Here is a 25309-nt window from a genome sequence, read left to right on the forward strand (position 1 = left end):
GTTCCCCAAGAAAGATCTTAACTGAAAGTAGCAAAGGAGTGTCCTATTTGAGAAATCATATTTAATTCTTAACTGCTCAAATGGCATGAGCTCCCCCTGCTCATAACAGTCCTCAATACACCTGATGATTCCCCTTTGGCACCAGGTGTCCAGGATCTTGTAATCAATACTCAATGGTATTAAATTATTCTGAGTCGGGGGGGTTTTGGGGACAACCCCACCTTCTGGCCAGTCCATTGATTAATTTTGTTCCACACATAATGTGTTTTAGTAAAGGGTTGTCCTTCTTGCCTGATAACAATTTGGCATCCTATTTATAAATAAATTCTCCTGTTACTTTCTCACCCAACATGTGCAGACCAATTTGTGCCCAGGATAGTGTACCTACCCTGTCAAAGAATGAGATGATCCACCTCGACTGGGCTGCCCAATAATATTTTTTGAAATCTTGTAATCTCAGTGCACCGAGACTATAGTCCCATGTTAATTTCTGTATGGAGATCCTGGCTTCGTTATTGTTTCAAAGGAATCTACTTACTTGTGTGTTGAGATTTTGAAAGAATCTCTGGGGCAATGCTATGGGCAAAGTCTGGAAGAGGTATTGGAGCCCGAGCAACACATTCATTTTTACACAATTGACCCTGCCTATCAATGTGATAGGCAAGGACATCCGCCTATTTAAGTACTCCTCAATTTTTTTTGAGCAAGGGGACATAATTAAGGTTGTACAAATTCGATAAATTATTCTCTACCTTGACTCCCAGGTACTTAATTCCCATTTGCAGCCATCTCAATTGACTTTTCCAATTCACTGTAGTCCCCCTTTGTGAGTGGCATAATTTCACTTTTATCCCAATTAAATCTGTACCCAGATATCTTCCAGTATGGAATGAAGCTTGGCCAACATGTTTACAGGGTCTGTCAGATATATCAGCACATCATCAGCAATCAAATTGACTTTGTGTTCTTCCTGGCCCACTCTGAAGCACTTAATATCTGGATCCTGGTGAATGGCTTCCGCCAATGGTTCAATAGCTTATATGAATATAGCTGAAGATAGCGGGCACCCCTGTCTTCTAGATCTAGATAGTGGGAAAGCTGAAGATACTTGCCCATTGGTCACAACTTTAGCCTTGGGTGCATGATATAGCTCCCTAAATCCAATTTATAGAAGTTAGTCCGAAGCCCATTTTCTCCAGCACTTTAAACAAAAAGTCCCACTCTAATTTGTCAAATGTTTTCTCTGCATCCAGGGCCACAGGTACACTTGGGTTGCCTCTTGACTGTGCCAAGTGAATAATGCTCAACAGTCTGCTTATATTATCTGCAGCCTGTTGCTTCTGCAAAAAGCCTGCTTGGTCAGTATTTATTAATTTTGGCAAATGTTTTGCCAATCTATATGCCAAGGCTTTGGCAAGAAGCTGAGAGTCTGCATTCAGTAACGAGATGAGTCCATAAGAAGACGGTTTCAGTGGGTCCCTGTCCTTTTTGGGAATCACCGTAATGTTTGCCATTGAAAAAGATTCTGGGAGAGTACAGGCCTCCCCTGGAGACTTGCCATCTTGCAGTAGATCTAATGCTTCCTCTATCTCTTTTGTTGTAAAGGGGATGTTCAGCCCCTCTTGCTCTTCTGGACCTAAATTTAGCAGTTCCAATTTTAACAGGAAATCATTTATTTTTCCTGATTGTTTTCCCCCACTTGACTCTTCTATATAACTGTTCATAAAACTGCTGGAAAGTATCATTAATTTCCTTTGGCATGTATGAAATCCTGTCATTCCCCTTTTATATTGCATTAATTGTTCTCTAGGCCTGTTCTGTCCTCAGCTGCCAGGAGAGAACTTTATGGACCCTTTCCTCTCGCTCACAATATTTCTGCCTTTACTTTAAAATAGTCTTCTCTATCCTATAGATTTGATGTATATTATACCCGAGTTTCTTATTTAATAATTCTCTGTATTTTTCCTCTGAGTCTGTTCTTTGAAAATTCTTTTCTAGTCCAGTAATCTCCTGCTCTATTAGTTCCACCTCTCTCAAATATTCTCTCTTAATTGTTTTAGTATATCGAATTGTTTGCCCTCTCAAATATGCCTTTAAAGTATCCCAAATGAGAAAATTATCCATAGTAGAGGTACAGTTAGTTCTAATAAAGCTACAAAACTCTAGTTTATTCAGCAGCAATGGGTTAAGGTACCACCCATACACAGTCTCTTGCTTATCTGGCATTATAATAGTAAGTGTCGGGGAGAGTGATGTGACAAAACTCTCACCGTGTACTCGGTTTCCATGATCCTCCCCTCTAAATGGGCTGATGCCAAAAATAAATCTATCCTGGTATAGGAGTCATGTTGCTTCGAGTAGAAGGAATAATCCCTCTCCCTTGGATCCCTTGTATAAATTTCTTGCCGTCGAAATGAGGGCATATATATTCAACATGTTCTATGATTCCAAATATATCTGACAGTGTACAATTACATACCTTCATGCTTTATCCTTGACCACACTCTCCACCCTCACTGGAACATTCTTCCCTATTAAAATTGCTACTGTCCTTGCCTTTGAATTAAAGGAGGACAAAATTATTTGGTCCACCCATCCTCTTTTTAACTTCTGATGTTCTCTTTCTGTAAAGTGTGTCTCTTGGAGAAAGGCTATATCTACTTTCATTTTTTTTGATGTATGCTAACTCTTTCTTCCTCTTCACCAATCCATTTAGTCCATTAACATTAAAATTCAGGTTTTTTTATTGTATTAATCATTGCCACGGAGGTCATCCCCACATTTGTGCTCCACCGTCCGGTGCCCATCTAATCTTTTGTCCTCGACCCTCCAGACCAGCACGTCGAGCCTACAACACACACTGTAAAAACATCAATGACAACACCTTACAACAATTAACCCCTTTCCCCTTACAGCTCACACTAACTCATCTTCTAAATCGCTCCACCCCCACACCCCCACCCTGTTCTCTAGTTCTGGCACTCAAAATGTTGGTGCCATCTTCCTCTGTCTTATGGATCACGCCTGATGTACCCATCCTCTTTCACTCCTCCCACCTCAGAGCCCTCCCAAATAATCTTATTTCTTATTAACAAATTTGCATTCATAGAGAACCAATAACTGTTATCTGATAAACTTCAACCCACACATTTAACAAATGACTAAATTTCAACATAACTATTCAACCCCTAACTACTTTAACTGTTATCTTATTAACTATTCAACCCTTAACTACCTAATTTATACATCTCCGACTTTCATATTTTGGTGTGCAAATTTTATCCAAATTTACCGAACTATCATACTTAATTATCACATAGCGATTTTAAAACAAATATTAATCATATACAGGTACGCAATCCTTTATCCGGAACCCTTAGGGGACAGTGTGTTCTGAATTTTGGATTTTTCCAGATTTCAGAACAAAAGCCAGCTGCCCCAGATTTAAGTCTACCCGAATTGTGCTGAAGTATCCACCCCTTCCAGTCATGCTGCCGTCTCTCTCTCTCTCTCTCTCTCTCTCTCTCTCTCTCTCTCTCTCTCCTTCACCCCGCCCACCCGAGTCACACTGCTGTCTCTCTCCTTCCCCCCCCCCACCCGAGTCGCACTGCTGTCTCTCTTCCCCCCCCCACCCCCCGGCCCAACCTAATCGCGCTGCTTTCTCTCTCTCTACGTATTGCTTATATATTGACCATATGTTTATTTTTCCAATAGCTCAATATGTTTATGATTTCTTCTTTTCCGTTAAATCCTTTAATGTTCACTTTACGACCCTTGGCAGTTTATTAGCAAATTCCTGGGCCTCCCTAGAATCTGTAAGAATTCCTCCCCACTCCACCCCCACTTGACATCATTATTTTCAGCGGCGCTGCATGACAGAGCAAAGTCATATCCTTTCTGTCTGAGTGTCCTTTCTACTGAGTTAAACTCTTTCCTCCTTTTTAATAGCTCTGCACTCATGTCTGGGTTTAAAAAAAAATCTTTTGCTGCATCCAAAATTCTTTTCCCTATTCTGGATCCTTAAAACCTTCACCAGGATAGAGTGTGGCTTCTGCTCAGGACCCAGGTACGGGGCAGAGGACTGATGTGTCCTTTCTCTTTCTATATTATCCCCCACCTTGTTTTTACCCAATGTCTTTGTAATCCAATCTTGAAGGAAGGTAATCTTATCCCTCCCTTCTATACCCTCCCTTAACCCAACAATTTTAACATTGCTCCTTCTACTATGATTTTTCCAGGGAATCAATTTTAGCCACATCTTCTCCCTATCCTTGGCCCATGCTTTCATCTCTGTCTCCATTGCCTGACTTTATCAGAGTTTTCTGTCACCTTATCTTCCACATCTGCCACCTTGTTTGTTAACCTACTCAAGGTCCCCTGAATTTTATTTAGCCCCTGAACCAAGAAGTCCAATTTTTTTTATATAATTTTTCACAGAGGCATCTCTCCCCCTCCTCCATTGCTTCTAACTTGTCTCTTGGGGAAAAGTCTGCATCACCTCCCCTTCTTGCTCTATCAGGTCGCACCTTCTGTCTTCTCCCAGCTTTGTCTCTCACACTTTCCCCCTTCCTCTCTCTATAGGCTCTCTGCAGATTGCACCTCCAACTCTCCTTCACTGTCGCTGGTACTCCACTCTCTCTCTCTCCCACTGAATGTTTATTTTTACCAGCCCAGTTTGTGTCAATATTATAAATTAATACTATACTAGCTTCAATTATCTTTTAGTATCAATAAACATCAGTTCATAAGTTTCAGTTACATGAGCTATTTGAAATTAAAAGCAAGAATATTTGTTTTTTTGCTGCCTGACTTGGGTGGCAAGTCACATTGGAAGGAAACTCCATTTCATTAGTCCTATTTGAAAGCAAACATATGTCAATTTCATGCCCATTTCACACTAATCCTTGGAAAATAAACTGAGACTTTGATGGCTATGAATCTGCCTTGAATATCTAGCCATTGAAATATGACATGCATGTTAACCGTATTTATCCTGTGATTCAAAGCTATCTTGTACACATCTATAGTATATGTACTATTTAAAAGCAACAGAATTTTCCATTTGTCATCAAATATCAGCACTCCCATTTGATATACCATAATCACTGGTACCATGTAATAGTTTCTCGTTTTCAGCCACTCATTTGATTCTCTGAGGATTTGATATTGTTTATCTGAATTTTGATTCCTCAAACTTTCAAACAGAAGTAGAGATTTTAATGTGCTATGCATTTTTTAAACTTTGCCTTCATTGTCGAGCCTATGAAGCAATGCATAAAGCTATTATTTTAAATTTAAGCATTAATAGTTTAAATGAGTGAATGTACCAGTGTTGGTTTGATAAAGTCTAAAGTGTGAAAAGTGGCAAATAGCAAACGATGCAATGTTACTGAAAGAATCAAAATATTCTATTTTTTTTTAAAATAAACTCTATTTTGCAATTATAATTTCTTTTACCTTGCCTTTTGAAAGTTTCTGAAAGAATCCCATCATAATGGGGAAAAAATAATTAATAGAAATTTTGCTGGATATGTCTGAACTGTTTTGTTACTATTTTAGGCAACTACATTACTAACGATGGACAAATATTTGGCAGAAGATGTTTCAAACATCAACAACACTTGTTTTAAGTTGAATTCACTGCAGCTACAAGCCTTACTTCAAAGTTATCACTGTGCACAGGATGAGCCCTATATTCCTCAGGTATCTAACTCACTCAATAACAATTTAATTTTGAGACTTCATTTTAAGTCAAATATAGATGTCACAACATTGTTCGGCATTATAATCTTTTGATAAGTGTAATTTGTTTGCTTTAGGGAAGGGTGAAAAGAAAGGAATTTTGTACATTGGGAAGGAATTATTTTGTTTTCAGACAGAAAACAAAACATTAAGGCGGTTGGTCAAAAGTTTTGCTTGGACTGTAAATAAATGAAGTACACTTGCTTCCAGATAAATGGGAACATCTTACTTTCAAAAGAAACTGGAATTGTATGGAGACTTCAATACTAGGACCATTATGATTAGTATCAGAATGAAAATAATGGTTACTTTCTAATATGGGAAGAGTACCAAGTGAAGAGTGTGGCAATGTATGTATTTGAATATGTTTATAACGCTCTATTCATTTTATTTAGGATGAGAGTGTCACTGGCAAGGCCAGCTGGGTAATGTGGACTCAGTAGTTTATTGAAGTCTCCAAATGAAAGAAGAGCAGAAGGTTTTATTTAAAACAAAGTTAAGAATTTAACCTCTAGCAATATGAAAAATGTGGTGAATAAAAACTGAAGTGCTGTATTTAAATGCATGAATTGTACAAAACAAGGTAGAGGAGCAAGGTACAGTTAGAAATTGGAAGGTACAACATTGTGAGCATAATGTAGTGGCTGAAGGAGGATCATGGCTGGGAGCAAATCATCGAAGGATTCACATCCTATCAAAAGTGTAAGTAGGTGTGGGGTGGGGTGGCTCCATTGGTTTAAAAACAATGAAAACAAATCGTTAGTGAGAAGGTATGCAAGATCAAAAGATGTAGTTTAGCAGTACTATAAGCGGCACTATAACTCCCAGGAGGCATTGAACCGGCCAGGTGACGTCAGTGCATGGTGACGTCAGAGCACGTGATTAGAGATTTTAAAAGGTTGTGTAGGTGATGAAGAATAAATCTGTTTGATTCACTCTAGAAACTCCTTGTGTAGTTATTTTATCGTGTCCACTGCAATTCCAGTGGCCAAAATTGGTGACCCCAATGAGTCCAAAAATATATTTTTGGACAAACATGGACTCTGCAGCCGTTTCTGTGAAGCTACCACCTTTATGGACAGCTGAGCCTGAACTGTGGTTCTAACAGGCTGAAGCACAATTTCACCTTCACAAAGTCAAATTGGACATCACTTGTTATTACCATCTTGTCAGTATCCTGGACCAGGCCGTCACTAAGAGCGTCAGCAACTTCCTACGGGATCCATCACATACCAGCAAGTATGATGCTTTAAAAGCACTTTTATTGCATGTATATGGTATGTCCTGCAGGGAAAGGGCAGCCAAACTATCACATATTGATGGGTAGGGAGACCATGCCCCCTTCAGAACTAATGGATGAAATGCAGTTCCTGGCAGCTGCCGAAAGGCCCAATATGTTAATCAAGCAGCTCTTTTTTGATCAAATGCCAGATGATATTAGGCTCTTGTTAGCCAAGTGTTCATTTGAAGACCCAAGGGCTATAGCAATGGAGGCAGACATACTCTGGCTGGCTAAAAAGCACAGCAAAGAAAGACAAGTCTGCACAACAAGCACCTCCGATATTGACCCCATGTCATACTCTTAGCACATCTCTTCCTACAAGCAGACAATTCCCCAAGACAAGCAAGCAGCCTGTGGATACCTCGTCTTGGTGTTATTACCACAGGCATTTGAGATTAAATCCCCGCAAATGCCTTCCATCCTGCCCGTTTGCGGGAAAGACCCAAGCCAACCACCAGTAAGGGCTGCAGCGGTTGGTGAGAAACCTGTAAGCCTATCATATGTATGGGATCTGTTGTCCCATCAAAAATTTCTGGTGGACATATGTTCAGAAATTAGTGCATTTCCACCCACCAGTTTTGACACACACCGTCCTTCCCTGGACCTGCAAGTAAGAGTCGTTAACAGTTCCAACATTCTGACCTTTAGCACCAAGAAGATAAATGTCAAGTTTGAGAATCATCTCTACACTTGGCCATTTATTATAGCAGTAGTATCTCGACCTTTGCTTGATGCAAATTTTCTTCAGGGTCATTAATTCCTCATCGACTTTAAAAGGCATCGGCTAATAGATGGAACTACATATGGGCAGGGTCATAGATGGTCCCAATTTTTCCCTTAAAAAAATCTTAGCTTCAGAGAGCATAAGACTTCTATTAGACAAATCATATTTGTTCCTCAAGTGCTCGAATGACATGAGCTGCCCTCGCTTGTAACAATCCTCAATACACCTGATCCCTTTCTGTCACCAGATGTCCAGGATCTTATTGTCCAGAGTTATGGGTATCAGGTATTAAGTTGTTCTTGGGTTATATGTTTTCTTGAAAATTAATTTAATGTCCCATTTATATATATGAACTTTCCTGCTATCTTTTCACCTACCACATTTAGTCCAATTTGTGCCCAGGAAGGGGTGTCCCCTACCTCAGGCAACAAACCTCACCTGGCTGTCCAGTAATATTTTTTGAAATCTGGCAATTTTAACCCACCCCAGTTTGTAATCCCGAGTCAACTTTTCCATGGAGATCCTAACCACTTTACCTTTCCACAGGAACTTTCTGACATCTGTTGAGCATCTTAAAGAAGCTCTGGAGCAACAGAATGAGTAACAACTGAAATAGATATTGTAGCCTTGGCATCACATTCATTTTAACACAGTTAACACTGCCCACCAAAGTTAGGGGCAGAGTTCTCCATCTACCGAGGTCCTCCTCAATTTTCCAGAGCAAAAGGAGATAATTGAATTTTTATAAGTTGTGTAAATCCTTGTCTACTTTTATCCCCAGATATTTAATGCCTTCTTGTGGCCATTTGAATTGACTTCTCTGTTGGTATTGTCTATAATCCCCCTTCGTGAAAGGCATGATCCCACTCTTGTCCAGATTTACCTTGTACCCCGAGGCCTTCCCATAATCCTCCAGTGTGGTCCTTAGCCTGGCCAATGACTCCCTCCCGCCATCCATCCCCTGCCACCCTTGTCCGTCAAATATACTAGCACATCATCAACGAATAGGTTGATTTTGTGTTCCACCTGGCCCACCTTGAACCCTTTTATGTCTAGATCCCACTGAATGGCCAGTATGAACAGCACTGTGGGCAATGGACATCCCTGTCTACTGGACCTATTCAATGGAAACACTGAAGATAGCTTCCCATTTGTAATAACTTCAGCTTGGGGTTTATAGTATAGTGTCCTAACCCAATTAATAAATGTTTGTGCGAGCCAAAATTTCTTGAAACAAAAAATTTCTTTCTAATCTAACAAAAGCTTTTTCCGCATCCAAAGTTACTGCTACACGACGATCCACTCTTTTTTTGAATTAAATTACTTAACTAGTTAATCTTGCAATATTGTCTGCAGAATACCATTTTTTTAAAATAAATCCTGTTTGATCCAAATAAATTGGGTAAACATATAGATAATCTATTTGCTAAAAAATTTGCAGCAATTCTATAATCCACATTCATTAAAGATATTGGACGATAAGATGCAAGATTCAACATCTTTATCTTTCTTTGGTGTAACTGATTATTGTTGTTGAAAAAGAATTTGGTAAAGAATGGGATTCCATCGTCTGCTTTAACATTCCATAAATGAAGGAATTAAAAAATCCTTAAATTTCTTAAAATTCAGACGGAAAACCATCTTCTGGAGATTTACCATTTGGTAATGAACTAAGTACGCACATCTAAATTTTTCTGATCTTCATATTTCAAGCTAGACAAATTTATCTGAGATAAAAATTTATCATCTTGACTTCATCTCCAGTAAACACTCATCTATATAAATCAGAATAAAAAACTAAAATTTTCAGCACTTTATCCTAATTCATAATATCTTTGCTTAGTTCTATCAATCAGTTTTCACACCTCTATGTCTGGATCACATTAAAACGAAACTTTTTCTTTATTAATTCCTTTCTTCTCATCTGAAGGCTTTTTCTATACCTTTTCCAAATACTGTATTTCTCTTTCTAACTGATCAACCTCTTTTGTATAATCTTTCTTAATTGTCGATGTAAAACATATGATGTCCTATCAAATATGTCTTTAATGTATCCCACAGAATAAATTTACTGAGAACAAATTAGAATATAATATAATTTTTAAAAATCTGTCCTTTATAACAATGTTGAATTTAATTGCCATCTATATACTATTTGTTCCTTTTCCAAAAACAAATACATCATTAAAAGTGGCATATGATCAGATAAAATTTTAGCATTGTAATCTACATTCATAACATTTCCTTGTAATTTTGCCAAGATTAAAAATCTATCCTAGAATAAGAATCATATCTATGAGAATGAAAAGAATAGACCCTTTCTTAGGGATTTAGTCTCCTCCTTCTTTCTCTTCAATCTGAGGCGCCTGCAAGCTCACACCAAGACACAAGAGCAACTTGTCCGTGAACTACTCTTTGCAGACGATGCCGCTTTAGTTGCCCATTCAGAGCCAGCTCTCCAGCGCATGACGTCCTGTTTTGCGGAAACTGCTAAAATGTTTGGCCTGGAAGTCAGCCTGAAGAAAACTGAGGTCCTCCATCAGCCAGCTCCCCACCATGACTACCAGCCCCCACCACATCTCCATTGGGCACACAGAACTCAAAACGGTCAACCAGTTTACCTACCTTGGCTGCACCATTTCATCTGATGCAAGGATCGACAAAGAGATAGACAATAGACTCGCCAAGGCAAATAACGCCTTTAGAAAACTACACAAAAGAGTCTGTAAAAACAATCACCTTAAGAAACACACAAATATCTGCGTGTACAGAGCCGTTGTCATACCCACGCTCCTGTTTGGCTCCGAATCATGGGTCCTCTACCGGCATCACCTACGGCTCCTAGAACGATTCCATCAGCGCTGTCTCCGCTCCATCCTCAACATTCATTGGAATGACTTCATCACCAACATCGAAGTACTCGAGCTGGCAGAGTCCGCAAGCATCGAATCCATGCTGCTGAAGACCCAACTGCGCTGGGTGGGTCACGTCTCCAGAATGGAGGACCATCGCCTTCCCAAGATCATGTTCTATGGCGAGCTCTCCACTGGCCACCGAGACAGAGGTGCACCAAAGAAGAGGTACAAGGACTGCTTAAAGAAATCTCTTGGTGCCTGCCACATTGACCACCACCAATGGGCTGATCTCGCCTCCAACCGTGCATCTTGGCGCCTCACAGTTCGGCGGGCAGCAACCTCCTTTGAAGAAGACCGCAGAGCCCACCTCACTGACAAAAGACAAAGGAGGAAAAACCCAACACCCAACCCCAACCAACCAATTTTCCTTTGCAACCGCTGCAGCCGTGCCTGCCTGTCCCGCATTGGACTTGTCAGTCACCAAAGAGCCTGCAGCAGACGTGGACATACCCCTCCATAAATCTTCGTCCTCGAAACCAAGCCAAAGAAGAAGAAGAAAGTCTCCTCCAAATATCTATTAAATTCAAATCTTTCATAATATTAAAAATTGCCTTTGTTGCTCGAATAACTGGTTTGGTTGTTTTATCCAAAACTGGATCCAAACAGTAATTAAAACCCCCTCCTACCAATATTTTTTCATATGTCCCAGCTAAATACGTAAAAGTATCCCTAATAAACTCATCATCTATATTTGGTGCATAAATATTAATCAAAGTCCAATTTTCAGAATTGACTGTCATTTATTAATAGAAACCTTCCCACAGGATCAGTAATCACTTTGAATTTTAACAGGTAATGTTTTTTAAATAAAATTACCACATCTCTTGCTTTAGAGTTAAAAGGTGAAGCTACCACTTGTCCAACCCAATCTCTTTCCAATTTTTGATGTTCCTTCTCAGATGGATTTCCTGGAAACAAAAAAAAAATCACTATCAACTATAATTTAACTGATTATTAAGGGCATTAATATTATAACTTTAAAAAATTCAAAGTTGTACTATTTGCCATTTTACTAAATTCAGAAAATTTATAACTCCCTCTGCCTATCTTCTTGGGCCTCCTACATCACAAAATCATTAACCACGCCTGGCATCTCCATCAAGGAACCAGAAAGAACAAGCTTTCTCTTTGATATTATTTGTTTTCATACTTCATCTTTATGATTTTTTTTAGTTACTTTCTTAAGTTTTTAAGAACTTCCCAATCCTTCATCTTTCCATTAATTTTTGCTTTCACATTGGCTTTGACCTCCCTTGTCAGCCACAGTTGAGACATTTTTCCATTCAAATATTTCCTTTTTTTTTGGTATGTACAGCACAAGTCCGATTATCTGAAATGGTCGGGACTGGGCCCATTTTGGATAAATGTTTTTTTCAAGAGAACTTGTTATTTTTTAAAAACAGCCCAGAAGCAACAGCAAATCACTTGTAACAGTGTTTATACAACAACAAACAACAAGGCAAGGCTTCTTAAGCATTAAAATAATGTTTAATTCTCACCAAAAAAATGCTGACCACCACTGATCATTAACACTTCCCCACTGAGGCCCCATTTGTGCCGGGTCCCCAAGGGTCTCGCTCCTGCCTGAGATCTTCTGGTCCCTGCTGCCACCCAGAGCCTGAGGTCCTCTGACACCGGGGGCCCGAGGTCCTGGTCAGTTCAGCTCTGAAAAGATATCAGATAACTGAGGACTTTGGAGAATCCTATTTCGGATAATCTGAGTTGTCCTTTATTTATCTTGCACCTTCCCCATTTGTTTCATACACCTTGCTGCTCTGCCATTGTTCCTACAAATACCTCCCTCCAAACTATTTTGGACAATTCCTTTCGTACTTCTGTAATTCCTTTTACTCCACTGAAATACTGACACATCAGATTTTATTTTCTCCTTGTTATATCTCAAATTGAACTCAGTCATATTGTGATCACTGCCCCCTAATGGTTTCCTTACTCTAAACTCTAATCACCTTGGGTGCATTGCATAAAACCTAATCCAGTACAACCTATCCATATAACCATTTACGGAGCAGAAACAGGCCATATCGGCCTTTCAAGTCCGCACCAGTTCACTTGAACAACTCTACTAGCTCAAACCTCCCGCTCACCGCCAATAACCCTCCACCCCCCTCAACTCCATGTACACATCCAACCTTCTCTTAAATGACAGAAGGGACCCTGATGCAACTATCTCATTCGGAAGTTCATTCCATTCTGCCACCACTCGCTGAGTGAAAAAGTCACCTCTAATATTTCTCCTAAAGTGTTGCCCCCTTACCCTTAACTCATCGCCTCTTGTTCCAACTTCCCCTGCCCTCAGGGGAAAGAGTATGTTTATGTCTAGTCTATCTATTCCTTTCATAATTTTAAATACCTCTATCAAGTCCACTCTCAGTCGTTTACGTTACAATGAATAAAGTCCCAGTCTCTTTCATCTCTCCCTGTAATCCAGATGCTATAAGCCAGGCAACATCCTTGTAAACCTTCTCTGCACCCTCTCCACCTTATCTATATCCTTTATATAATTTGGAGACCAGAACTGAGCACAGTACTCCAAACCTGGCCTCACCAATGCCTTAAACAGCTGCAGCATCACCTCACAGCTCCTATACTCTATACTATGATTTATGAAGGCCAGCATACCATATGCCGCCTTAACCACCCTATCTACATGGGAATCCATCTTCAGTGAACTCTGTACCATAACCCCCAGGTCCCTTTGCTCCTCTGTGTGCCTCAGTGCCCTCCCCTTAACTGTATATGTCCTATTCTGGTTATTTTTACCAAAATGCAACACCTCACACTTGTCTACATTGAAATCCATCTGCCATCTTTCAGCCCACTCTTCCAAACAAACCAAATCCTTCTGTAATCCAAGAAAATCTACCTCATTATGCACCACTCCCCCTATTTTCATAACATCTGCATATTTGCTTACCCAGTTAACCACACTCTCATCTAAATTATTAATATAAATGATAAACAACAAGGGACCCAGCACCGATCCCTGAGGCACCCCGCTTGTCTCAGGCTTCCAATCTGACAGTTGTCCACCATGACTCTCTGCTGTCTATCTCCCAGCCATCTCTGAACCCATGTCACAATCTCTCTACTAATTCCTAGTGACTGAACCTTCTTTATTAACCTTCCATGCGGAACCTTATCAAAATCCTTACTAAAATCCAAATAGATCACATCCACCACTTTACCTTCATCCACCTTTTTTATCATTTCCTCAAAAAACTCAACAAGGTTCATCAAACATGACTTTCCTTTTACCAACCCATGCTGGGTGCCCCTAATCAATCCCTGCCAATCCAGATGTGCGTGTATATTATCTCGAAGAATACCTTCCTTAAACTTCCCCACCACCGAAGTCAAACTTACTGACCGATAATTACTTGGCCTACACCTCTACTGCCTTTCTTGAACAATGGAACAACATTTGCAACCCTCCAATCCTGTGGTATCACCCCCTCCTCCAGTGATCTTTGAAAAATCACTGTCAGTGCCCCTGCTATTTGTTCCCTGACTTCCCTTAAAGTCCTGGGAAAAATCCCATCAGGACCAGGAGACTTATTTACTTTAATTGACCCTGGAAGCTCCATAACTCTCGCTTTACTAATCCCTAACCTTTCCATAACTAAGCCCTTTGCTTCTCTTATCTCGTATAGCCCAATGTCCCTTTCCCTCATGAATACGGACGAGAAAAAATGTTTTCAATATTTCTCCCATCTCATAAATAGTTCCTGACATAGTTCATGGTCCCATCATCCAGTGGACCTATTCTATCCTTAACCCTACTTTTAATGTTCACATATCTGTAAAAAGCCTTAGGATTCACCTTCGCCTTATTAGCTATGGACTCCTCAATACCTTTTTGCCTTTCTAATTTCCCTCTTAAGGTTCTTCCTGCAATCTAAGTGACGACCATACATCTCCTCAATCCCTTGTTTTTTATATTTGGTATAGGCCTCCCTCTTGTCCCGAACCAACTTCTTAATTTCACCAGAAAACCACGGTTCCCTCGAACCTTTAGTCTTCCCCCTTCGACCTGACTGGAATATCAAAATCTCACCCCTAAATGCCCCCCAAATTTCCTCTACATCCTTTCCGGCGAAAAGATCAGCCCACACATTTCTTTGCAAATCCCTTCTCATTTCTCCAAATCTGGCCTTCCCCCACTCGAATACCTTCAACCTCGGACCCAACCTATCCCTTTCCATCATTAAGCTAAAGCAAATGGACCCATGATCACTGGATCCGAAGTTTCCCAATCTATGTTTGGAAAATTGAAATCCCCAACCAACACCACCCTATTTTTCCTGTACATCTCACCTATTTCCTTGCACATTTGCTCTTCTAGTTTCCTTTCCCCATTTGGAGGCCTATAATATACCCCCATAATAGTAACCTAACCCTTCTTATTTTTCAGCTCTACCCACACTGCCTCCCTTGACGAGCCCTCCAGTCTACCTTGCCTCAGCACTGCTGTAATATCCTCCCTGACAAGTACTGTCACACCTTCCCCTCTTAATCCACCAATTCTGTCACATCTAAAGCAGCAAAATCCTGGAACATTCAACTGCCAGACACAACCTTCCTATAACCACGTCTCGCTAATGGCCACAACATCATAATGCCACATGACAATCCACACCTTTAGCTCATCCAGCTTCCTTACTACGCTCCTCGTAATAAAATAAATACAACTCAGGAATCTCCTACATCCTACCTTCTGCATATCCTCCTCTCTTCCATTCTCACAATTTTCACTACAACATCTTTTTCCTACTTCCAGCTTTTCCTCCCTCAAATTATTCAAACTTGTTTCTTTCCTTAGCCTACTAACCCACCCCAACCATACTAGTTTAACCCCCCCCCCCCCCGCCCCGACAGCCCTAGAAAATGCCCCCGCCAGGAGACTGATCCCTTCATAGGCTCATCAACAAGCTGCTCTAAAAAGCTACCTTGTAGGCTTTCTACAAATTCTCTCTTTTGAGATCCAGTCCTAACCTTGTTTTCCCAATCTACTTGATTCCCCATGACTACCATAACATTTCCCTTCTGACACTCCTATCTGCTGTTGCAATTTGTTGCCCAAGTCGCGGCTACTGTTTGGAGGTCTTTATGCAACAACCAATTGTCTTTTTACCCTGCCATTTCTTAACTGAACCCACAATATTTGATGTCTTCTGATCCTATGTCACCTGTTTCTAATGATTTAATGTTGTTCCTTACTAGTAGAGCCATGCTGCCCCCTCTGTTTAGCTGTCTAACCTTTCGATACACTTTGTATCCTTGGCCATTGACCTCCCAATTGGCATCCATCATTTACCCACTACTCCAAGATGGCTGCAACATTACACCCTTCCAAAATAGCTGAACTACAAGGTCATCCACTTTTTTCACTGTGCTTTGTGCATTTAAATACAAAACCTTTAGCCCTTTATTTGTTACATTAGACTCTGTCTCTGTTGCATTGCAACTCATCTCCATGGCTACAATTTTTGCCCTATCTGCCTTTTCCTCCAGACAAACTTCCTAGCAGCTGTCTGTCCCTTCTTGTGCACCATCTCCTTCTTTCCATTTGGTTCCCACTCTCCTATGAATCTAGTTTAAAGCCCCCCCTTCACCCCCCCCCCCACCACCTGCTAAACTGCATTAGCAAACCTCTCTGCCAGGATATTGGTTCACCTCGAGTTCATGTACAACCCATCTCACTTGTACAGGTCAACTCTTCCCCAGAAAAGGTTCCAATGATCTAAGAACATGAAACCCTGCACCATGTATCAGCCACACATTTGTCTGCACTATCTTCCTGTTCTGATCTTCCCTAGCTCAGGCACCAGGAGTAATCCAGAGATTGGAAGTTCTGCTCTTCAATCTCTTTCCGAACTCCCTACCTCTACCCCCCGACCTCTACCCCCCCCCCCCCCCGACTACCCCACTCCTGCCTATGTCATTGGTACCAATATGTGCCTGGATCTCTGTCTGTTCTCCCTCTTAGGAATGTCATTGGAAGCCTTGGCAAACTTTTACAAATGTGTTGTGGAAAGTGTGCTTTCCGGCTGCATGATGGCCTGGTATGGGTGATCCAATATGTCCTAGCAGAAAGTTCTGCAAATGGTGGTGGATACAGCCCAGTATGTCACAGGCAAAACTCTCCACACCATTTTTTTTAAACTTTATTTTAAAGATAAGTTAAAAAGTAAATATTCAAACAAAGTAATTTTACAAAGATATATATATATATAAAAAACAAAGCACAACAAACATTAAAAATAAATTTAAAAAACAAAAAAAAATTTAAAAAAAACCCTTCTCCCCGCACCCACCCCTTCAGCTAGCTCCCTTAAGGGGATCCAAAAATATAAATCATATATATATAAAATATATAAATGTTAATAACAGTGCAAAATACATCAAATTGCATATATTTCAAATACTGAGACCACTTGTCAACAAAAAAAATAATTGTCATGTAAATTATAAGTAATTTTTTCCATAACGATACAAGCTTTCAATTCATTATGCCAGTGTATTATGTTAATTTCTACATCACCTTTCCAAGTAATAGCAACACATTTACACGCTACCGACAACATCAAACATACAAAAGTAATTTGAACTTTATCCAAACCCATTCCCTTTAATGAATACAAATCTCCCAACAAAAAAAATCGTTGAATCCAAAGGTAGTTTAAAATTATACAATTTTTCCAAAACTATTTTAATTTCTTTCCAAAATGGTTGGACTTTCACACAGGTCCAAACAGCATGTAAAAAAGTACCAATACATAAACCACATCTAAAGCAAGAATCTGAATTACTAAACCCATTTTTTTTAAAACTTTTCCAGGGTCAAATACAATTGATGTAAAAAATTATAATTTTCCATACCATATCTTACATTAGTCAATTTAATTACATTGTCCTGACACATGTTCGCCTAATCATCTTAAAGAAAAGTAAACTCTAAATCAGTCTCCCATTTAAGTTTAGATTTTTCCCAATCTAATTTATCCACATTTTCCTGTAATAAATTATACATAACTGAAACATAACCCTTCTTTGGTATAGTAGAAGTTAAAGATTCAAATTTCAACAAAGTAGGTAAATACATCTCTCTACCATAATTATCTTTTACCAAAGCCCTTAACTGATAATACATGAATAAAGAATTTAAAGGTATTTCAAATCGTTCTCTCAAATGGATAAAAGAAAGAAATTGTCCCTCTACAAAACAGTCCTGTATTGTCTTTATACCTTTAGAATTCCAAATCTTTAAATAACTATTAAACATTGAAAAAGGAATAAACTGATTATTGTATAATGGAGTTAAAATTGGTAATTTATCTTTTGACCCTAAAATTTTATTTTTTTAAAATCCAAATCTTTAATAAATGTTTCAGTATTGGCATGTCATATTCCTGTAATAAAATCAAATTCCAACAGAATATAAATTCATGTATCTCTGTTCTAGGTAGACATGATATCCCCACCTTAGCCCAACTAGGAGGTTGATCCAAATCCATCAAGCTACTTATAAACTTCAACTGAGCTGCCTCATAATAATTTTGAAAATGTGGCAATTGTAAGCCACCCAGTGCATATTTCCAAGTAAGTTTGTGCAATGCTGCTCGAGCTAATTTATCTTTCCACAAAAACTCTCATACTGCTTTATTCAAATCCTGAAAAAACCCTTTAAAAGTAAACAAGGTATTGATTGAAATAGATATTGAATTCGAGGAAAGATATTCATCTTAATACAGTTAACACGTCCACGTTTAGTTAAGTCTGCTTTAATCCGCCTCAGTTTAATTGGTATAACGATTGATAGTCGTTATCCACAAACACACCTAAGTATTTGATTTTATTCGTCCATCTTAATTTTGTAATATTTTTAAATTCAGAATAATCTCCAATTGGCAAAATTTAACTTTTATCCCAATTAACTTTATATCCAGACAATTCTCCAAATTTCGATAAACACTCCTGTAACTGTTTCAACAATCTCTCAGGCTCTGTCAAATATATCAATACATCTTCTGCAAATAGATTATATCCTTCATCCCTCTAATATCCTCATTTTGTCTATAACCAATGCAAATCGGGCTGGCGACAATGGGCAGTCCTGACAAGTTGATTGAGTCAATTTAAAAGATAAAGAAGTCTGTCCATTTATCAGCATCCTAGCAATTAAATTCATAGATCAGGCCTTAACCCAACCAATAAAGAAGGAGCCAAATTTAAATTTCTCTAATACAATTAAAAAGTCCCATTCAGCCCTATCAAAAGCTTTTTCGGCATCTAATGCAACTACCATAGGATGATTAGGTTGCCGCCGATAAGCATTGATCAAAGTAAGCGATCGAAGTATATTATTTGAGGCATTTCTATTCTTAATAAAACCTGTTTGATCAATATGTACTAATTTAGGTAAATATTTAGCAAGTCTGTTAGCTAATACTTTTGCCATAATTTTATAGTCTACATTCAATAAAGAAAATTCAATCCAAGAAAAATTCAATCCAAGAAAAGTGCAGAGAACAAAACAAAGGACTCTACATCACCTTTGTTGACCTCACCAAAGCCTTCGACACCGTGAGCAGGAAAGGGCTTTGGCAAATACTAGAGCGCATCGGATGTCCCCCAAAGTTCCTCAACATGATTATCCAACTGCACGAAAACCAACAAGGTCGGGTCAGATACAGCAATGAGCTCTCTGAACCCTTCTCCGTTAACAATGGCGTGAAGCAAGGCTGTGTTCTCGCACCAACCCTCTTTTCAATCTTCTTCAGCATGATGCTGAACCAAGCCATGAAAGACCCCAACAATGAAGACGCTGTTTACATCCGGTACCGCACGGATGGCAGTCTCTTCAATCTGAGGCGCCTGCAAGCTCACACCAAGACACAAGAGAAACTTGTCCGTGAACTACTCTTTGCAGATGATGCCGCTTTAGTTGCCCATTCAGAGCCAGCTCTTCAGCGCTTGACGTCCTGCTTTGCGGAAACTGCCAAAATGTTTGGCCTGGAAGTCAGCCTGAAGAAAACTGAGGTCCTCCATCAGCCAGCTCCCCACCATAACTACCAGCCCCCCCACATCTCCATCGGGCACACAAAACTCAAAACGGTCAACCAGTTTACCTATCTCGGCTGCACCATTTCATCAGATGCAAGGATCGACAATGAGATAGACAACAGACTCGCCAAGGCAAATAGCGCCTTTGGAAGACTACACAAAAGAGTCTGGAAAAACAACCAACTGAAAAACCTCACAAAGATAAGCGTATACAGAGCCGTTGTCATACCCACACTCCTGTTCGGCTCCGAATCATGGGTCCTCTACCGGCACCACCTACGGCTCCTAGAACGCTTCCACCAGCGTTGTCTCCGCTCCATCCTCAACATCCATTGGAGCGCTCACACCCCTAACGTCGAGGTACTCGAGATGGCAGAGGTCGACAGCATCGAGTCCACGCTGCTGAAGATCCAGCTGCGCTGGATGGGTCACGTCTCCAGAATGGAGGACCATCGCCTTCCCAAGATCGTATTATATGGCGAGCTCTCCACTGGCCACCGTGACAGAGGTGCACCAAAGAAAAGGTACAAGGACTGCCTAAAGAAATCTCTTGGTGCCTGCCACATTGACCACCGCCAGTGGGCTGATAACGCCTCAAACCGTGCATCTTGGCGCCTCACAGTTTGGCGGGCAGCAGCCTCCTTTGAAGAAGACCGCAGAGCCCACCTCACTGACAAAAGGCAAAGGAGGAAAAACCCAACACCCAACCCCAACCAACCAATTTTCCCTTGCAACCGCTGCAATCGTGTCTGCCTGTCCCGCATCGGACTGGTCAGCCACAAACGAGCCTGCAGCTGACGTGGACTTTTTACCCCCTCCATAAATCTTCGTCCGCGAAGCCAAGCCAAAGAAAGAATTCAATAAAGAAATGAAGATACCTGTAAAGGATCTCTGTCTTTCTTTGGGATAACAGTTATTAAAGCACTCAAACATGTTTCCGGTAACTTTCTATCTAATAAAGGATACAAAACACAATTAAATTCACCACCCACTAAAATATTCTCATTAGCCTGATTTAACAAGAAAAAAGCTTCTGAAATAAACCGCTCATCTGTATTGGGTGCACATAAATTAAGCAGTGTCCAAAACTTCGCAAGCATTTTACAATTAACTCTTAAAACTCTACCAGAATTCCCTTCAATAGATTCTAATTCAAATGGTATGTTCTTATGAATTAAAATCGCTACTCCTTTTGCTTTAGAATTAAAAGAAGAATTTTAAAAAACTTGACCAACCCAGTCTTTTTTCAATTTCTCAGTCAAATATGTTTCTTGTAAAAAAGCAATATCAATTTTCACCTTTTTATATATGCCAATACTCTCTCTTGGATTATTTAACCCCTGAACATTAAAAGTTGCAAAGTTCAATCTAGACATAATTTTAACTATTAGTAAATACACACACTAAAAAATTAAACTTTATAAAATAATGCTCCCCTCTGTAATCCTTCAAAAATATATATTTAATATATATTTTTTTAAAAAAAAGGGAGGAAAAAAAACCCTAAAAAAATCAAAACAAAAATTTTAAAAAAACACACACAAAAGAAAAACCACCCAAAGGCAGTATTACCCTAAAAACACTGGGTGTGGGAAACCCACTGGTGGCAGATGACTAGCAAAGTTTTCAGTGTCATCCACCCGCCCCCCCAGCCGGATACATATTTATTATATAGATAAACACATTCAAATATAGTCCATATCTTCAACCCAGTAACTCCACACCCAACGATTGCTCTGGATCTTCACTAACAAGAGGATTTTGTATTTCTTCTTTCTTTCCATTTTTTCCATTCTTTTCATTTCCACTGCCATTTCCATTTAATCTCCTTTTAGGAGACAAAGGTGGAAAACGACCATTTCTTCTCAATTCTTCTCAATTCCGGCAGAGAGTTTGCAAAAACTAAGGCATCATGATCATTTTCAAAAAATTGAGATTGAAAATTCCCATAAAAAACCTTCAAAATTGAAGGATAACGAAAAGCAAATTTATAACCTTTTCACTACAGAACATCTTTAGCCGTATTAAATTCTTGCCTTCTATGAATAACTTCCTGACTCAAATCAGCATAAAAAAGCACTCTGTTATTTTGAACCATTAATGGAGATTGGCTTTGTCGCGCTTTTTGTACTGCTATACATAAAATCATTTATCCTGGTATTTTAAACAACGAATCAAAACTGCTCCCGGCGGTTGTCCTGGAAATTGTTTTCTTCTCAGAGCTCTATGAGCCCTATCTAACTCCAAACCTTCAAGAAAGAACTCTTTACCCAAAACTTCTGGGATCTGGCGTTTAAAGAATTTTATAGGATCAGAGCCTTCAACATTTTCCTGAAGACCAACTATCTTCACATTATTTCTCTGACTCTGATTTTCCAATCTTCTTCAATAAGTCTCTTTTTTTGAATTCCCCAATCTACAAAAGATCCTTCCACTTTTTCTATTTTTTCTCTATTACACTTGACTTTGACACTCAGAAAAAGCTGTCTCAATTTTCTTAAAATTTTCCTGTACAGTATCAACAGATTTTATACATCTATTAATGTCACTTTTGACTACATTCATATCTTGCTTCATATTTGACATTTCTTCACATAAAGTACGCATCTTCATTTTCACCTCCATAAATCCTTGATTCATTTGATCTGATATTTGTTTTGACATATTACCTATCTGATAGGCAATCCCTTCCAGAACTGTAAATACTGGATCCATTCCAGGTTCCAGTTCCATTTTTTGAGGTTTACCTTCATTAGGTTGCTGGCTCCCCCTGCTGGACACATATTCTGCAAAGGTACGTAATTCCTCTTCTGTCAGTGTAGATGCCTTGACAGTGCAGCTGCAGGCCTCTTCAGGGCGCCGGCGTTCGAGCTCCCCCGCAGGCCACACCTTATCAAGGAGCTCCCGGACTCGCAACACTCCACACAGGCCGGGCAAAGCCACAGGGCGCATTGGAGCGTCTTCCGACGCTCCTCCGTGCGTCCCCAGGCCGCCCAGCAAGATTGTGGGGCCACGGGTCTCTCTGTCGACCGTGTCGTCCACGTGCACAGCTTCACGTGCACGTGGATCGGCAGCGGCCGAACTCACCAGGATGCTGGCGCCATCTTGGGGGAACAAGGTCGGCACTGGTGTCAAGATCGGCCGAGCTGAGGTCCTCTGGGCCTTAGGAATTGCCGAAATTGACTCCGAGGATTCCGCTGTACAGGTAGGCCTCAATTCTTCCATACTTTTAAATAGCAACTTCTTTTGAAGTTGAGCCTTAGATTTTTTTTATATTAGATGCCATAGTAATTTACTATTTTTTTAAAAATTAAAAATATTATTTTTAACTAATTTTAAACAACTTAAAGTCGGGCATTTAATGTTCCAGTTGGGAGAAGGTGGAATACAAGTCTTGCCTTTACGTCATCTTGCTACACCCCCCCCCCCCCCCCACTCTCCACACCATTAAGAAGATTAACATGGAACATTGCCATTGGAGAGCCATGCCACCCAGTACACGCTCTGTTTCCACTGCTGCCATCAGGAAAGTGGTACAGGGGCCACAAGACTCACGCCACCAAGTTCAGGAACAGTTCCTATCCCTCAACCATCAGACTTTTGAACATTCAACTCATTCAGAGATCTATTTTAAGGACTCTTACTTTGCTCATTATTTATTGCTGAATATTTTTCTGTATTTGCATTCAGTTTATTTACATTTCTTTCTTTATAATTATTTCTTCTTGAGTATAGATTGCAGTTGTCAGAAATTAGAAATTCTGCCTGGCCTGCATGAAAAAAACTCATGGTTGTATGTGATGTCGTGTATGTACTCTGACAATAAATTTGACATTTAAGCTTTATCAACTTTGAAGTTTAAAAAAAAGACAATGTTACAATAGTCATGAGACTACAATGCAAAGATAAACTTGAAAAATTAGTTTGACACAAGATTCCAAGAGAAGGAATTTGTGGAATGTTTACAATGTGGCTTTTAAAGCAGCTTATGGTTGAGCCCACTAGAGAAAAGGCAATTCTGGATTTGGTGCTGTACAGTGAGCTGGCCAAAGTTGATTGGAAGGAGACCCTAGCAAGGAAGATGGAAGAGTAACAATAGCAGGAATTTCTGGGAGAATTTAGGAAGATGAAGCATCATTTCATCCCCAAGAAGCAGCATTCTAAAGGGAGGATGGGGCAACCATGGCTAATAAGTCAAAAGCAATACAAAAGCAAAATGGAAGGCATGCAAAAATTAGCAGGAAGACAGAGGATTAATAAGCTTTAAAAATTAACAGAAGATAACTGAAAAAAACAATAGGGAGAGAATAAGGAAAAAATAATTGTTTACTAAAGACTTTTTCAGATATTTAATGCCAGAGAAATGGAGATAGGAAACAAAGAAATGGCGAATGAACTGTCAGTCTTTTTACATCAGTGTTCATTGTGGAGGACACCAGTGATGTGCCAGAAATTTGAGAAAGTTGGGGCAGAAGTGAGTGTGGTCATGATTCCTAAGGAGAAGATGCTTGGGAAGTTGAACCAGATGGATGACACCCCAGGGTTTTGGAAGAGGTAGCTTAAGAATCGCTGGAGTCAGGAATATTTCCAGAATGTCACACCTTTTAAGTGGGAGGCAAAAGTCAGGAAATTGTAGGCCAATTACCCTTCCTCCTAACCCTGGATTCTAGAATCCATTCTTAAAGATGAGATTTCATGACATGAAAGCACATGATAAAATAGGTTGAAGACAGGGAAGATCTTGCCTGACAAATCTGTTGGAATTCTTTAAGGAACTCCCAAGCAAGACAGTCAGTGGCTTTTGCTTGGATTTTCAAAAGGCCTCTGGCAAGATGCTACACATGCGATTGCTGAGCAAGATGAGAGCTCATGCTATTATGGGAAAGGTACAGACAGTTAGAAAGTTAGTTACATTTTTAATGTATTATAACGTGACAATAAAAGGAACATTGAACATTGCCTGACCACCAGAAGACAAAATTTGGGAACAAAAGGGCCCTTTTCTGCTCGGCTGCCAATGACTAGTGGTATTTCACAAATGTTGGGTCCACTACTTTTCACACTATGTAAATGGTTTAGATGACAGAATTGAGGCCAGGTTTTCAGATGATGCAAAGGTAGGTGGAGGGGTGAGTAGTGTTGAGGAAGCAGGGAGCCTACAGATTGAGAGAATGGGAAAAGAAGTGGCAGGTTGAATATAACATATGGTATATGGTTATTGCACTTTGTTAGAAGGAATAAAGGCATAGACTATTTTCTAAATGGGGGATAGAATTCAGAAAGTGGAGATCCAAAGGGACTTGAGAGTTCCCGAGCAGGATTCCCTGAAGATTAATTTCCAGGTTGAGTTAAGTGCATTGTCAACATTCACTTCGAGAGGACGAGAATATGAAAACGAGGTAATGCTGAGGGATAATGTGTTGAAGTGAAACACAAAAGTCAGCAGGCGCTGTGGTTGTAGTAAACACACAAATTCTGGAGAAATTCAATAGGTCTTACAGCATCTATAGGAGGTAAAGATATATAACCAAAATTTCAGATGATGAGCTCAAGCCCAAAGCA

General features: G+C 39.8%; 1 protein-coding gene across 7 annotated transcripts in view; it reads left to right on the forward strand.

Moving 5' to 3' along the window:
• Positions 1-25309, forward strand: part of afdna (afadin, adherens junction formation factor a) — a 310032-nt gene that overhangs the window by 180383 nt on the left and 104340 nt on the right. For all 7 annotated transcript variants that reach the window (XM_069932147.1, XM_069932152.1, XM_069932148.1 and 4 more), the window contains one exon: positions 5560-5703. In XM_069932147.1, the coding sequence (XP_069788248.1) occupies positions 5560-5703 (144 nt within the window). The remainder of the gene's footprint in view (positions 1-5559; positions 5704-25309) is intronic.

Source organism: Narcine bancroftii, chromosome 4, assembly GCF_036971445.1.
Source record: "Narcine bancroftii isolate sNarBan1 chromosome 4, sNarBan1.hap1, whole genome shotgun sequence".
Lineage (NCBI taxonomy): Eukaryota > Metazoa > Chordata > Chondrichthyes > Torpediniformes > Narcinidae > Narcine > Narcine bancroftii.